Raw genomic sequence first — 16,258 nt, 5'->3', positions numbered from 1 at the left:
GAAAAATAAGAAGGATATGAAAATACACTATAAGCCTAGCACCGCTCCCCTCCCTCTACTGTAAATAAAGTGGTGCCTTGTGGGTTTTGGGGGAGGAATATTTTGAAACACTTGAATGGCTCTTAAAACTTTACCAAATTGCTTTTCGGAAGTCCATAGCAATTTCACCACTACCTCGCTGTTAATGGTATTTTCCATTTTTGTGCGTTTAATGGCTGTGCAGCACCACCTGTGGCTTTAATGGGACTGGGTGTTTTCTCTCTCACCTGCTTAGGTATGTGAACTACCCATTTGTGTGCTTTGTCCATTTGGGGACACGATAAGGTTTAAATATTTTTAATATGAAATTAATAACCAAACCAAACTTACATTAAAAAAAAAACAATTCCCAGGGTTTTGTTGTAAGAGAATAAATCAGAAATAAAAACAGTGATGTACCAAGTGTTTATTATCATATTCTCAATCATAGTGAAAAAAAATGTAGCTAGTCTCGGTGTTTAACGGTGTGGTGAGATTTGACGGAATATCATGCAACCGTTAAAATAATGTTATGAAGGCTGCCTGGCAACATACAAGAATGTTGATACAATTTTAAGGGAAATCAGTACAAAGTGCTGTGCATGTTACTACAACTGAGTGAAAATATCTTCTGTGGACAAAGACTGGCTGGAAGGAAGGTCAGTCAGGGAGGACACAGGTTCTAGAGTGGAGACAATCCTTGAGGTCTATTGTGCTTCCTACTGAGAGCCACATTATATTTTATATTTTATACTAAATAGTAAAGACGGAGAAAGACCCAGAATGAACACATCCACTCTGTGCAGGGTCGGGAAAAGGATGGAGACGCCAGCCAGGTGGGAGCTGCTCCCACCTGGGCCCCAGTTCACGCCTCAGATGGGGCCCAACAGCCCTGCTCCTGGAACAGAACTTGGATCCTTTGAGTGCCTTTATTCCTCCAGTTCCCCTCCTTCTCATCCCCCGCCCCCCACAAAGCCTTAACAAGGTTAAATCCTCTAAAACTCAGTGAATTTTTGACCTGGGTCTGGCCACCGTTTCATGATAAAATGAGGATCAAGAACCATCTCTCGTCAAAGTCAAACATCCAGCCCCTTAGAATGGTTGTTGTGGGAGCCAGAGACCTACGAGTGGGGCGTACAGTTTGGGGCATCCCAGCCTCATCAGCCCTCAGACTCACTCACACACGCTCCACAGGACCGAGCCCGTGTGCAGGGCTGTTGCTGAGAGCAGACAGCCCTCTTCCCCAGTCCCTCGCCTGACAAGTGTTTGGTTTGCTTTCTTTGGGGTGGTGGTGCTTGTGGGTGCAGCTTGAGGCCAGGAGCCCTGGAGTGTAGTCCTGCTCCTGTCACTTACTGGCTGTGTGCCTTGGGGCCTCATTTTCCGTTCCCCGGTTCTGTAAAATGAAGATGCTAGACAAGGATTCTAGAGCACTGGGAGTGACCGTGGCTTTGCTGGCTCTGAAGCCCCAAGAGGCTGAGCGGTGAGGGAAGTGTGTGCAGGCAGAACGCTGGGATGCCAGATATCTCACAAGATTACATTTGGGGACTAAAACAAAACAAAACAAAAAAAGAAAAAGAAAAACCCCACAAGGTTTCTATCACTATTTAAAAAAAAAAAAGGAAATCCCCAGACGCAGAAACGTGCTCAGTCTATTATAGCTGTGGGACCACGACTCGGACCGTGGCTGGCTTTGCCCGGCACCTTCAGTAGCTCCCCACTCTCTTCCCCTCCTTCCAGCCCTGTCCAGGGTCTGGTGCCCTGGCCCCTTCCCCAGCCTGTCCTGCTGCCTGCACCTGGGCCCCATGCCCCACTCCCTGCCTTGCTCATCCCTGTTCTCAGCCCACCACCCCCAGCTCACCTCTGCCCATCAAAGCCCCATCCATTCTTCAATGCCCAACTCAAATGTCCCTTCCCCACAAGCCTCCTCTGACCCCCCAACCCCAGACTCCCCAGTCATTGGCTTTGCTGTTTCTGGCAGGTTCTACATATTTCCATCAAAGCCTGTCTGTCCCTCACTGCTGTGTTCTTACCCTCGAGAGTTCTTGGTAGGGATACTTAGGAAGGTTTTTCAGGAATGAGGTGCAGAATCCGCAGTGCATGAGGCCTGGGTTCAAACCCCAGCCCTGCCACTTACCAGTGTGTGACCCTAGGGTAAGTTAGTTCATCTCTCTCAGTTTTCTCATCTGCACAGTGGGAGTTGTGGTGAGAATCAGAGCACCTGGCATAGCGTATTGATCTAACCCATGCAAGAGTCCATAATGTCCATTCCCCTTCATTTCCTCTTCTGTTCTCCATATATATATATATATATATATATTTTAAATGTTTTTATCAAAATAAAACATACATGCGGAAAGCTTGCATTGTGTTTTTTCAAAGTAATACATGTGCATAACTTCAAATTTAAGTAGTAGTAAAGGGTTCATAATTAAAAGCAGCTGCCCCAGCATCGCCTCTTTACACCCTCTAGAATTTTCCATTGCATATTTTAAAATTGCATACGTGTTTACTGTAGAAAATCAGGAAATGTACACAAGCAAACCACATATAACACATTAAATCCCACTTCGCATTTTAGAATGTCTTCTTCCAAATCATTTAGCCATGCTTTGCTTTTTTTAATCCCCCCAAAAAGGTCCTCAGTGTATGTTTCTGTGCATTATAGCTCTAAGCACAGTCTGCCTTCAATTAAGGGAAGGAAACAAATATTTGTTGAGTAAAAGATGCTGGGTTCCTGCTGCTCAGTGCGTGCTCCAGGGAGTAGCAGCCTGGCCACCACCGGAAGCGTGTTAGGAATGCAGTGTCGGGGGTGCCACCCCGGAATCTGCATTATGACAAGATCGTGGTAACTGGCATACACGTTAAGCAAGGAAGGGCTGTGGAGACCAGAGATACTCAAAGCTGCAATCCACGAACTGTTCCTTACAGCGCTGGACAAGAGGCTTGAGCCAGAGTGCAAACGCGTGCCGCTTCCTTCATAGAGAAAGAGTTGCTGCAAAATACTGCCAGCTGAAATAAACAAGGTGATTGATGAGGAGGGTGATTTACATTCTGGCCCGAGCTCCTTATCTTGACAGGGACCAGGGACACGCAGTTCCTGGGCTTGGACCTGGCTGCCGACCACACTTTGAGTAGCGCTGTTTAGATCACAAGTTGGGAAGCTGGGGTCTGGGACCCCACTGGGTTTCTCTGGCTTTGGATCCCGACCTCTTCCACTCTGCCTGGTCTGACCCTCCCACCGACTGTGACACAAACCCACAGACACATGCAGACATGCTCACGCGTGCACACACATGCACACACCCTAGGAGAGCCCTGGCCCAGAGTTGGCGATTAGGAAACGTCTGCCTCTGGATTCAGAGGGCCCATTTCCCTGTGTTTGTCCGCACTAGGCTTCTGCTTACATTAAAGGGGTTTTACACCCCGGTTACTGTTCTCTTTATCAGCTCCTCCTGTCAGAGCCAAACAAAGCAGGGGACTTGCAGAGCATCTGGAGTCAAAAGAAGCTGAGCAAAAAAGCCTTGATGGATTTGGAAAGAGACAAAACAGCATTGGTCAGCTCAGGTTCCCAACGCAAAAAGAGCTCTCAGATCCCAGAGTCCATATATATATAACCTGGTATTTACAAACTCCAGACCAGGCTTCTGCCTGTGGTGACAGAAGCTGGTGAATAACGCCTCTCAAGGCTACTGGGAAGGTGTGGCTGAGCAGAGTGGAGCCGGCCTCGTCTCAAATACCGATGGACGGCATGGGTCCAGCCTTAGTGTCACCTTCCCCAAGGAGCCCAGGGAATCTATGACTTTGGATCACAGACTTCATTTTTATGTGGACATTGGGAAGACTCGGCACCTTTTATGCAACACAACTTAGTTAAACGAGTTGGGAATCAGAGTTTGAATGTCCATTCTACTAATCCCTGGCTGTGCGACCCTAGGGAAGTTATTCAACCTCTCTGACTGTTAGTTTCCTGTGAAGTGGGACATAATAATGCTGACCTTGAAAATATGTTGTCAGGTTTAGTGATAATGTCTGTAAAGTGCCTAAAACCCACTCATTCATTCATTCATTCGTTCATACTCACTCAGTCACTCATGTGTTCGGCGTGTCTAAATTGAACACCTCTGGGTACCTGGCATGAGGGGTACAGTGGTGAGATGGAGTTCATGGCCCCACGGGGAAGATAGATGGTCAAAGAGCCACACAAATAAGCACTGAACAGCCGCAGTAGGTGTTGCAAAGAAAAGTGCAAGAAGCCTGTGCCAGGAGCCGGATCTGACCTAGGGATAAGGGAAGGTCTTACTGGGCAAGTGATGTTGAGCTCAGATCCTAAGGGTGAGTAGGAGCTTATGAGGCAAAGTAAGGGAAGGACATTTCAGGGGCACATGGGGGACTACTATTAATGTGTTGTACAGAATATAGTTTTGGGTAGAGAGAAGGGGTCAGGTGTATTTTATCTTTCGAGGTAAATTTTGCATACAGCAAAATGCACAAATCTTAAGGTACCACTGGCTGAGTGTTTACAAATGCTCACAGCCAACATCTCTTTCCAGACATAGAAGATGGCCGTCAAGGCGGGCTTACCTTAATAAGTTTTCCCGTAGGGTAAGAGTCAGGGGCTGGGCTTCAATGGGAACGTTTTATGATGGTGCAGAGGGATAAAGCTTTGAGCTAGGCTCAAGTCCCAGCTCTGCCACTTTCTACCCATAGGACTTTGCCCAGGTTACCCCACTTCTCTGAGACTCAGTTCCCTCACCTGTAAGTTAGGGCCAATTAAACTTACTTCACAGGGCTGTTTAAGGAATTGAATCTGCCAATGGTTGTAAATGCCCAGCGGGTGCCAGGCGCGTGGTAGGTAGGCATGCTCTGCGAGCCAGCCCTGTTTCATTTCCGGAATGGAACCGATGGGGGGAAAGCCTAGTGGTTGGTATCGGGCCTTCCCAGGGCAGCTTTTGTACACACAGCCCTCACACTGGTCTCTTCATTCACAGGGATGTGCCTGCAGGCCTTCGTGGAGGCTTTCTTTTACCTGGCTCAGAGGAAATTCAAGATGCTGCCACTCCACGAGCAGGTGGCCTCACTGATCGACCTGTGCGAATACCACCTGTCCCTGCTGGATGAAAAGCGTCTGGTGTGTGGCCGGAGTGGCACATTGGGGGGCCGGCCCCCTTACAGTGGCACTCCTCAGGAAGCCGCCCCTTCAGCCCCGCTGGCAGAGGGCAACCTCCCGCCCTGCACAGACAAGCTCTCCCATTCCAGACACGCTCTGTCCTGAGGGCCACTCTGTCCTCCCAGAAGAAGAGCAAGCCGTTCAGGGCTCAAGAGAAGCCCTGGGCTTCCTGCCTGTGGGGCAGCAGTAGCAGACTGCCGCGAGTTCCCGCCTGACTCTGCTAATTGTCTCCATGTTCTGCTGAGCTGCGCTTCTCCGAAGGCCGGCTGATTCTTGCCCGCCTCCCAGTGCCTCTCGGTGGTCCACCCCTTTGCAAGTCACCAGTGGACATATGACAGCCCGAACATGACAGATGGCATCTTCTATTCTGGGCTCACGGAAAGCAACAATCGGGGTAAAATTGTTGCCTGTGGGGCACCAACAACCCCCAGACTGAAAACTGCAGCGAGGAAAGAACTTGAGGAAGCCGAGTCTTGGGTCTGCTGGGACCCCGAGAGAGAAGACTGGCTAAAGCCCACAGACATCATGTCCGTTTCCAACCACCGGTTCTGTGAGAATGAAGTGGAAATCTCAAGTAGGCGTCCGCAACCCTCCCGTCCCCATCATGTGCTACTCGGGCGTAGTTAACAGATTGGCCTCGTTTATTCCATTAGCTTGCCTATTGCTGCAGCGTTCGGTTTGTTGTCAATTAAGAAACAATTAAGAAGTCACTACGTAAGGCTCCTAGAGTGTCAGAGCTGGCAGGAGCCTCTGAGGTCATTTTGCCGGATTTCGCTGGACTGTGACCCCAAAGCCGGCGTGCCATGGTCATGTGGCCTCTGATTGGCGCCCTCTACCTGGCGGGGTGCTCAGCACTGCCGGGGCCCCTGTGTGCCCACCGTGCGCTGGGTGCCCTGGGTGAGAGGGGGCTTCTGAGGGAAGGAAACACGGCCTGGGTGAGCATGCGGGTGAGCAGGAACAGGTGGCCAAAAGGCCAGGTGCCAGACATGGCGTGAGGAAAAGCAAAGCCCATGCTCGCCCTTCGTCAAGACCCTTTCCTTGTTGCCACCTATGGCCCCAGGCAGCCCCTCTCTCAGAGGGAAAGCCTCAGAGGCAGCCCAAGTGGCACTGTGGAAAACGGCCATGGGCAAGGGAGGGTCCAGGGCCCACTGACGGCAGGCGAGCAGGAGATGCAGCCCTCGCAAAGCCTCGCTCTACACAGCATAGCTGGGTTTGGGGTTAGCGTGGCCCTTTCCCAGAGCGGCCCTGGGAGAGCTGACTGTCATGTTCCGAGTGAGGAGGATGAAAGGGTGGAGAGCAGCAGCACAGTGCCTGGCACACAGGGGGACTCAGAAAATGCTCGCCAAGGTAGGGCACGGAGGAGGCCCGTGCGGCCGAGTAGGTCCAGATAAGCGCATATGTCTTTCTTCTCTGACTTCTGCTCCTGTCTTCTTCCTTCTAACACCACTCCCCGTCTCCCGATCCATGTCCCCGTCACTAAATCCATGGGAGCGGCTGACTCAAGCGCCAACACAGAGCCTGGTACACAGCAGGGGCTCAAAACATGTCTGTTGAAATGAGCAACGTGGATTCAGCCTCCCCAATCCCTGGCTGGCTCACTGACTCCCCGGGCACGGCAGCTGTCTCAAGACTCCAAACAGACAATGGCTCCTCTGACCCTGGACAGCCTCTCCATATCCCTTTGTCCCTGCCTCAGGTCTGGGCTGCGTCCCCAAGGGGCAGCCCCTCTCAAAGGTTTAGCTCTGGAGACCACGGCCCGTCAGGCTGGAGGGTCCTCATCACGACCCCTCCAATGTGTGCGGCCATCTCTCCAACCCCGCAGCAACCTGTGTTCGCGCGGGGTCAGGTCAGAGTAGAGGAGCCCGATGTGACTGTAGATAGTTGGGGTGGGTGGGACGGGGTTGGGGAGGGGCCCGACACGTGGAATGGTGCCCTGTGCCTTTCTAGAACTAACTCCCTTTCCCGTGTGAATTTGACTTCTGTTCAACACTTCGCGGTTTACAAAGTACTTTTACAACCGTCCTCTCGTCCGATTCTCCCCACAGCCCAGCAAGGCTGAGGAGTCTCGTCTCTCTCCTTCCACAGATGAGGTGACCAATGCCCAGGAGGTCAGCTGACTTGCCCAAGGCTTCGTGGCCCGTCCAAGGCAGAGCCAAGACGAGTGAAGGCCCGGCCCCCAATCCCATGCTCCTTTCTTGGCACCATAGCTGCTCTACACGGTGCCTCAGTGTTTCCACAACCCAGTGGGCAGAGAGTTTTGGCCCCATTTCACAGACGGGGAGACACACATCTCAAAGACGCTGGGCAATTCTGGGGGATTCTGAGGGCTCAACTTGGGGCTCTTTGACCTGCTCTTCCCTTGCTGAGCATCCCGGAAGGGCCCTGTCTATGAGCCAGCTACACTCTACAGACTCCAGTTTCCTCAGCCACACAAGGTGGGGGAGCGGGGAGGTGACAGGTCTTCTCTCACTTGATCTCTGGGAGCATAGAGAAATGAAAAGCATAATATACATAATACACTTGCAAGTGTTTTGTAAACCAAAGTGCTGTTCAAATGCTGTGTTTTCATCAGATTGGCTTCTGGTTTCCTACAAAGCGTAAATAAAAAGGTTCCTTCTTGAATGTCAATCCATCAAGACAAATGAAGCCCCCGCTGTCAGCTCCTCTCCCTCTCCACCTCCCCTCCATCCTCACATATGTGAAGACAGCCAGGGCTGAAAAATGGTCTCTGCCGCTCCTCTGACACCTGGGATTTGCCTTGTGATGTCGGGGTATTACACTAAAATAGCTGAATTTTTAAAAATTTTCTTGATTAATGCTCTGAACTCCTTGGCTTTATAATTGAGAATTGGGCTTGAAAAGTTTGGCACCTCAGCACCTTTCCATCAAAGCTGAACAGTGATGAAATCTCCCCTTCGGGGGCTGGCGTTCCCAAGGCTGAGCTGTCCTCCTCTCAGCCAGGTGAACACACCACAGTGCATAGTCACCTAAAATCCACGCGTCTTGATTGATGTTTTTGCCAATCACTTATTGGTTTGATGCATGTGAGAGAAACTTTACCATATGGCATATGGATTTCTCCCTCACTAAATAAAACCGAATTTTTTTTCTCCCAGGGACAAAGGAGCTTTGCGGAACCGTCAACATATTCAATTACCTCCGTCTCTAGTAAGCAAGAGTCTTGATTTGTACCTAAGTAGATAAACCACGCTTATGTATAAGGCACACACATACACACACACACAGCACCATTGAGCTTTGGTATAAAAATAGCAAAATTACTGATGTTTTTCTCATTTCTGGCAATTTGCCTCTGAGTCTTATTTAGAGAGCAGAGGAAAAAGGGCTCTTTGCAGCCCTGGGGTAACATACCATGCGCACCAAGAGGCATGCGGGAGACATTTCCTCCGACAGAGGAGTTTGCTGTGATTCCGACCAGGGCTGTAGTGTCGGCCATGGGGACACTGCCAGCTGCTCACTGTGGCTCCGCCAGACGCCTCCCAAGCTGCAGAAGCAGAGCAAGGAGCTGGGCAATGAAAGAAGTCAGCAGGGCTGAGGGCTGAGAATCCCAGAGCAGGCAGGCCCTGAGCAGTGGTGGGAAGAGGTAGGGTCTGGATTTTTCTGTCTGTCGCTCCTCTCATCACATGACCAGTGACTTCCCCTCCCTGCGCTGGTCCTGGACTGTACAGTGGAGATGGTGCCAAAACGAACGTGAAGAGCCCGGCGTGGGCCTTGGCACCTGGGAAGTGTCTTCATAAACGTCTGTTGAGGGAAAGACCGGGCTCGATATGCTGAAACCAGGCCGACGGATGTCGGGGATACTCACCGTCCTTGACAGGAGGCTCCTTGAAGTCTGGTGAGAGGCCCCCGGTGCAAGAGCCGTCCTCCCTCGGAGCGGGGCTCTGCTGCGAGCGAGGCTGCAGCTCCTGCCTCTTAAAAGCCTTTAAAAATTCTTTATTAAATTTTCATGGCGCATGAAGTCAAGGGTCCATTACTTGGCCTCAGTTGTCTTGGTAACTTCATAAAATGCAATAATAAAATGAAGCTGAGTGTTACTAACACAGGCTCATTGTATAAACGGCTGCAAAGCACTGATGATTTTTTTTCTGTGTGATAACTTTTTAGAGCAAATACGGAGGGGTGGACCAAGCTTGTTCATTTTGGATCCGTTGGTGAGACACGGGCTCCTTTTAATTTTTCCTTCCCTAATGGCTAATGTTTGCCTGGGAAACTAAATATTGCCTGAAGGAGACTGTGAGATCCTGGGGGAGGTGCAGGGCGGTGTTTGGAAAATCCCCAAACCCTTGATCTGCTGGGGACAGTCACCCTTGTGGAGAGAGTAACGTGTCCCTAGTGTTTGGTCACCTGTTAGAGACTCTGTGGCAGGGACAGCTGCCCTGGGAGAGAAGGTGGCCCCTTCCAGCTTCGTGGTGCAGCGGGCGCTGTGTACAATTCCAGGCTGGGCAGGCATGCGTCCCAGCTTTACCCTCACGGCGGAAGCTCGAGGCAGGGCACCTCCGTAGAGCGCTGAGGCGGTCAAGCTCCAACGCGGCCATTCCTGATGCTGCAGGCTCTCCCGGTGGCACCATCCCCGGCAACAGAGGCCCTCGCCCCTCCAGGCACTGCCTCTCCCCTTGACACTTTGGGAGTCGCCTCGGTCTGCTCTGAATGTTCGCCAGACTCTGTGGAGTACCCAGTAGAAAGTGCAATGCAGGTGGCCCTAAGTTAAAGTGGATCCCTGCTCCTTAGAAATCACCACCACTCGTGGCCTCAGAGAGGCACGCGTCTCTCACAGCCCCTCCACAGTGAGGGGGCACTCAGGCAGGCCGTTACCCGGTACCTCCTTTGTTTGCCATTTTATGAAATGGTCCTTGTGCAGTTTCTACTCTGTGCCAGCCCCTTGGTCCTAGACTCCATGTCCACAGGTCATGGCTCAGCAGTGTGGTAGAGCTGTCACCCCATTCCTTGCTGAAGAAACCCAGGATTGCCAGCTCAGTGGAGAGGTGGCTCCAGCAGTCTATGGGGATACAAGTACCTTGAACCTCTGCAGCCAGGCTAGGCATGTCTTTGATTGATTGGGTTTTGTAGCGGCCACAGGGGTCTGTCTACACAGCTGCCTCCCCTAGGAGCCCTGGCATTTGGTGGTATTCCCAGGGCTCAGATCCCACCTCGGTCTTTAACCCAAGCAGCTCCAGCTTTATCTCTGACATGAAATGGGCTTTATTATAAGATTGTACCCGTGGGTGTTGCATTCTAACTTGTCAATTTTACAAATGAGGCAAGGAAAGCCCAGAGAGGGGAAAGGCCTTAGCCCAAATGTCCAACAAGTTAGGGATGTGAGCTGATGCCTATTCAGTGAGGGAATCTGAAGAGCAGAAGCCAGCGCCAGCCCAGGGAGCCTAGAGTTCAGGGGTTTGAATCCTAGATTGCACAGAGCAGCTCAACAATTAGCTGTTTTTACATGTTAGCTGTTTATATGTTTATGCATGTAAGAAAAAAGCTTCAAATGCCATCATCACCTCTTCCAATTTTTTATCTGTGACAAAGCTGGGGGCCTGGGAGGAGTAACTTGTTCAAAGTTATGACCATGTGTCATGCCAGGTGTCATGAGGGGCCTCTGGTCCCGCTCCCCACATAAGAACGCAGGACATGGTGAGGCCAAAAAGGAACACCCACGGAGCCATAGATAGGGGAGTCACACCACTATATTCTCGCTGGCTGCTGGGTTGGAGACACAGGAAGCAGGAGCCACACGATCCGCAACCTGCCACCCGCTTTTCTGGCAACCAATCAACCCCTTGCTAACTGCAATCCGTTCTTGCCAGCTCAGCCACCATCTTCTTGCTAGCCCCCATTTTCTGCTAGCGTAGCTTCGGCAGTTATATTAGTGGCCAATAGCTCACTGGTTACAGCTGACGGCCAACTAGCCACAGCTGATGGCCATCCAATCACAGATGATGGCCATTTACTACCTGAGCCCGCACCTTTCCATGTGAGGCCCAGAGCCTGGAACCTGCACTCCTGGCTCCGTCCCCACCATGGCAGCATCTTCCCCTGGCCACCTGGGCCCAGCCATGACTCCAGGCACCGCTCCAGCCCCTTGATCCCCCGGAAGACGTGTGAGTCCTGCAGGCCACAGTGCTTAGTCACTGGGCTGGTTCACCCCAGGGCCCAAGGCAGGAGCTGGGTCCCCTAGATTGGACTGTCTTCTCTCAACCACCCTAGACTGGTTTGGGGGACCCTTGGAGGCTCATTTCTCATTGGCCTTAATCTTTAGACACTCGCAATATGATCTCCTGAAACCCTCTATCTCAATAGCCCCTCACTGGTCACTTAAATAGATGCACTCTGAGCTATTTCTGGAGCCAGCTGCTGTGGCATCAGTGAGTCACTGGGTCTGTCACTGTCTGTGCTGTGATAAAATAGAGTCCAGACTTTGTCAGGTCAGAAGCCTGCAGCATGGTCAGCTGTAAGCAGCCACTTTTTAAAAGCCTCGTGTTTTAGCTTTAAAAGTCCTGTAAATATTGCCTCTGCTCCATATTAGATCCATGTTTTAGTCAGGGTAGGCTAGGCAATGCTGAGATAACAACTAACCCCCCGCCTCTCAGTGGCTTCACACAATGGAGGTTTATTTCTCGCTCGTGCAAATCTGACATGGGTTAAGTGGCTCTCCAGGACGTCTCTCCTCCTTCTCTCCTCCTCTCGGCATCCTGGCTGCTTCCAGCCTGAGCTCTTTCCTCTCAATGAAGGCCTCCCAGTTGCCTCTGGGAAGAAGACGGGAAGATTGCAAGGGTGGTTTTTCGGGGGCAGCCAACTTCACCTCCGCCCACATGCCCTTGGCCAGAACCCCGTCTATGGCCCTAACCTTAGTGCCGAGATGTTGGGAAATGTATTCTCCCTGTACATTCTCCCTGTACAGAAAAATGAAATGGGACTTGGTGAGCACATGGTATCATTTGTGCTACAGTTCATATTTGCTTTAATATACAAATGTTTTTCTCCTTCTCAATCTTCAAATAAAAATGTTGCTGTAAGAAAGCAACCATGTTTATCTCACAGCCACACAGAGGACCCCGCCCCCATCACATACTCTCCACTTGAGAAGCACAACATGAGGAGGACACATGGATTTCCTAAGACTCTGGAGCCTCAGGGGGATGCTGGGGAAATCTTGCATCTTCCCACCAAGAAATCCAACCCTGGGCTCTATAGTTTGGCTGGAGCTCGGCTCCAGGCTCCTTGGGTAGCTTTCTCATCATCTGGAAAACCGAGTCCACAGTGAGTCACCGCTGAAATTTCCCCTTGAGGGACGTGGGGGCCAAACCTGGCTCCAAGAGTGGCTGAGGACACCAGACAGAGTGTCTGCTCTTCCCAGGCCGACCAGAGCACTCAGTCCAAGACCGAGGCCTCTGGCCTAGAGACAGGTGACCCGGCCAAGACAGCTCCAGGTGCCCCTGCACACACGCCCAGGTCTCTTACTTACCTAGTCTGCCCGGGAGGGTAGGCCGTGCACAAATCAGCATCAGTGCACTGAGTCGGATGACATTGGGGTCCTTCTGTAGCTGGTGGCAGCTGTGTCACAATTAACAGGGCGATGGGAGTGGGGAATGTGAACCACAACCTAATTCACATTCACTGAGCACATTCAATGGCCACACCACACCGGGCACGTTATATAGGTTAGTTCACTTAACCTGAGAAACAGGCTCAGGAAATGGATACTCTTATTATCACCCCATTTTACCATTGAGGAAATTGAGGTTCAAAGCAGAGGAAGTGATTTGCCCAGTGGGATTTATAAATGCCAAAGCTGGTTTGGGGTCTCGGCCTCGTGGAGCTGGACTCCAGCCGCTCCTCTGTGATGCGTGTTGGGTGAGTCCTGCCAGGGTGGTGTCTGAGAACATGTGGAAAGGGGAGGCTCTGGGGGAGGTCTTGGACAGCACCATGTCAGCAAACATTTCTCCAAAAAGCCCTCGAGTGTAATCAAGTCCTGGAGGAGAGGCCTCGCCAGGGCCCGCTTCCTGGAGGCCGCCCTAACCCAGCCAGGTTTACAGAACAGGAAGGCCTTGGGAATTGCTCAGCTTGGCAGCAAAGTGACGGCGGAGGGGGACAGAGAGAGGCGCCATTCCAATAACTGAGAGCCTCTGTGTCTAGCTGGAATGTACCAGACAGTGTGGGCAGGGGAGGCCGGTGGCGAGCGTGTGAAGGAACGGCTTCACCCCAGGAGCCAGAGGCATCTCAGCCATGTAATGAGGTAAGTGGCATCAATCCCCTTTTGTAGCCACGGAAACTGCCCTCCACGGGCCCATGCAGCCACCACTGAGACTCTGGTGGGACAGCAGGGAAAGAGAAGTAGCTGCCCACATTATTGCAGGTCAAATTGTCCCAGAACCCCAGCCACCAGGGCCACTGATCTGTGAGCAAATAGCATCACATGTGGAACGTCTGCCCCCAAAACTGGGCTCCGGACTCCACATCCCAGAAAGAAGCTGCCTGTGCAAGGTGGGAAATGCCAGCTTGTTTCAGTCCTTTCTCTTGCTCACACACTGAGTGTGAAGTGGTGCCTGACGGGAGGGGAAAGGACAAGAGCCTCGTTAAGGCAGAGAGGGGCCTTCAGTGCAGGGGCACAGAGCCCTCTGTTTCAGGGCCAGCCAGGAAATGTTCTCGCACATTCCAATCTTTACTAGATAAAATATGGAAGAATTTTATACATTTTACTAGGTTTCCTTTATTTAAAAATCTTTGAAGGACTTTTGAGTCTTGTGATCTATGTGGAAAATTCACTTTCATGGAAATTCATTCCCCAAAGCCACTGGGTGAAATGAGACCCTACCGCATGGGATTCAAACATTTGGACTTTTCGTTGCTGTGATCTTTTTTTTTAAAAAAAAAATGCAATGGAGATATATATACATACACATACATAAATGCACACACGGCATTAATGCATATACATGGCCAAAACAAATAAAAACAGCACAGAGAGCTAGATATTGACAGGTGATTTCCTCCATGCCTGTCCCTCAATTCTCCAGTCTGTCCTCAGAGGAAACTATTGTTTCTGGGTTTTGTGTGTCCTTTTAAAGACAGTCGCGCATAGACAAGAATTCTTACATATATGTGACACCTCTTTTCCGCACCGACCTGCCCTCTGCTTTTTTTTTTTTTTACTTAACACTGTTACTTGGAGATTGTTGCATGATAAGTATGCACAGATTGGCCTCCGTTTTTTAATGTCGTCATGGCATGCCATTACACAATGCGCTATAATTACTTATAACACTTTAGTTTACTCAACTAGTCTCCATTTAGGTTAATTCTTTTAGGTTGTTTCAAGTTTTCCGTTACTACCTACAGTCCTTCAGGAACTGTTCTTGCACTAGCATCTTTATGTACATGTGTGAGTGTGTCCTAGAAGTCGAATTACTAGGTCAAAGGGTACCTACGTTTTACATTGCAATCAATATAGCCAAATTGCCCTCCAAAGAGGCTGGACCAATTATCAGTCCCACCAACGACGTGTGAGAAGGCCATTTCCCCTCCTTCCCCAACACGGCATGTTGTCAAAACGGTAACTTTTGCCAATTGATGGGTGAAAAACATGGCACTGGTGATAGATGTAATGTTTGTTTCTCTCATTATGAATGAGGTGGAGACTTTTTTATGCGTTTATAAAGCCGTTTGTATTTCCTTTTCTATTAACTGGCTGCTCATGTTCTTTGCCTATTTTTCTACTCATCTCTTTTGTGTTGATTTGTAGCATCTCTTTGCAGATGAAAAGAATTAGTCTTTTGTCATATTTTTGCAAAATATGTGCTCTATATGGGCCAGTTTTCGGCAGCCAACTGTCTCTCTGCCTCCAACACATTCTCCACAGGCTGCCAGAGTGGCCTTTCTGAAACAACAATCTGATCGTGTCACTGTCCTACCTAAAGATATAAAATGCTTCCTGCCACCTGAGTCCAGCTCAAACCCCTCACTTGGTTTTGGGGGTCCTCCATTTGGAGCCCAGCTTTCCTTCAACCAGGCCAACAAGGCCACCATATGCAGTCACAAATGAAGGTTGTGCCCTGCGCAGGGGGCGATGACACAGGAAGAAGAATCTCAGTGCTGCCCCCTAGAGGTGAACAAAGGGGCAGCCTGCTGAGTGGCTGCCTCTCTCCCATAAACCTTACCTCAGGACTCTCCACATTTTTTTGCCATTCCCCAAACACCCCATGCTCTTCTTTCTGTCCTTAACGCCCTTCCTCCCCTGTGGGTCTGGTGAGCTTCCTACTCGCCCAACAGTCAAGGAGCTTTGCAGAGCCTCTGCAAAGCTGACCCACAGGCTGGCCCATCCTCCCCTCAGGCCCCACAGCCCTCATATGTCCCTTTAACCCATCTCAAGGTGATTCTCATTCTAGGGCAGGACTGTGCTCATTCATGGTTGGATCCCACGCTCAGCCAGGGCCTAGCACACAGGACGTGCTCAGGAAATGTATCAAAGGAAGGAAGGAAAGAAGGAAGGAAAGCAGCCTTCTGACTGCCAATCCCAGTGGGCATGAGGAGTGAGGGGTGAAGACCCACAATCTCCTCAGCCTTCTCAACCTAATATAAAGTTGTGCATTTACCTGATAGGCTCTTCTTCTGTATAAATATCCATTAAACCTTATAAAATGCAAATTTTAAATAATGCGGCAGACCGGTTCTTCCCAGGTCATTATTATAGTCCGCCCTGTGAGTCTGCAGGGAAGGATTTTTTATTTAGTAGGTCTATTGCTCTTTTCAGATTATAAAGTAAGGCCCTTTCAGGGAACAGGTTCTCCTCCCTTCCCCAATTCCCCAGAGGAGCATTGTAGGAGGAAACAGACACCTCTACCATCGGGATTGCAGAGGAGCGGGACCCCTAGGGGCCCTTCCTGTCTGTAGGGGCCAGTGGGATGTAAGCACTAAAGCAGCGCCTTCTCCCCAAACCCCAAACCCCCGATTCCGCTCCTGTTGGGCCAGCCCTTATAGCCCATCCCTCCTGAGATGGGGATTATGCCCACACCCTGTGGGGTCTGTGCCTCTCCACCCCCTCCAGGGACCATGTGA

The 16,258-nt window shown here is 50.6% G+C and overlaps 1 protein-coding gene across 3 annotated transcripts in view; it reads left to right on the top strand.

Moving 5' to 3' along the window:
* TTLL11 (tubulin tyrosine ligase like 11) overlaps positions 1 to 9,267 on the top strand; it is a 209,050-nt gene extending 199,783 nt beyond the window's left edge. For all 3 annotated transcript variants that reach the window (XM_074330956.1, XM_074330955.1, XM_019731232.2), the window contains one exon: positions 5,007 to 9,267. In XM_074330956.1, the coding sequence (XP_074187057.1) occupies positions 5,007 to 5,290 (284 nt within the window). In that variant the 3' untranslated portion in view covers positions 5,291 to 9,267. The remainder of the gene's footprint in view (positions 1 to 5,006) is intronic.
* Positions 9,268 to 16,258: the final 6,991 nt, after the last annotated feature.

This window comes from Rhinolophus sinicus, linkage group LG04, assembly GCF_036562045.2.
Source record: "Rhinolophus sinicus isolate RSC01 linkage group LG04, ASM3656204v1, whole genome shotgun sequence".
Classification (NCBI taxonomy): domain Eukaryota; kingdom Metazoa; phylum Chordata; class Mammalia; order Chiroptera; family Rhinolophidae; genus Rhinolophus; species Rhinolophus sinicus.
The sequence above is the reverse complement of the archived record's forward strand: the minus strand, read 5'-3'. Positions and strand labels throughout refer to the sequence as shown.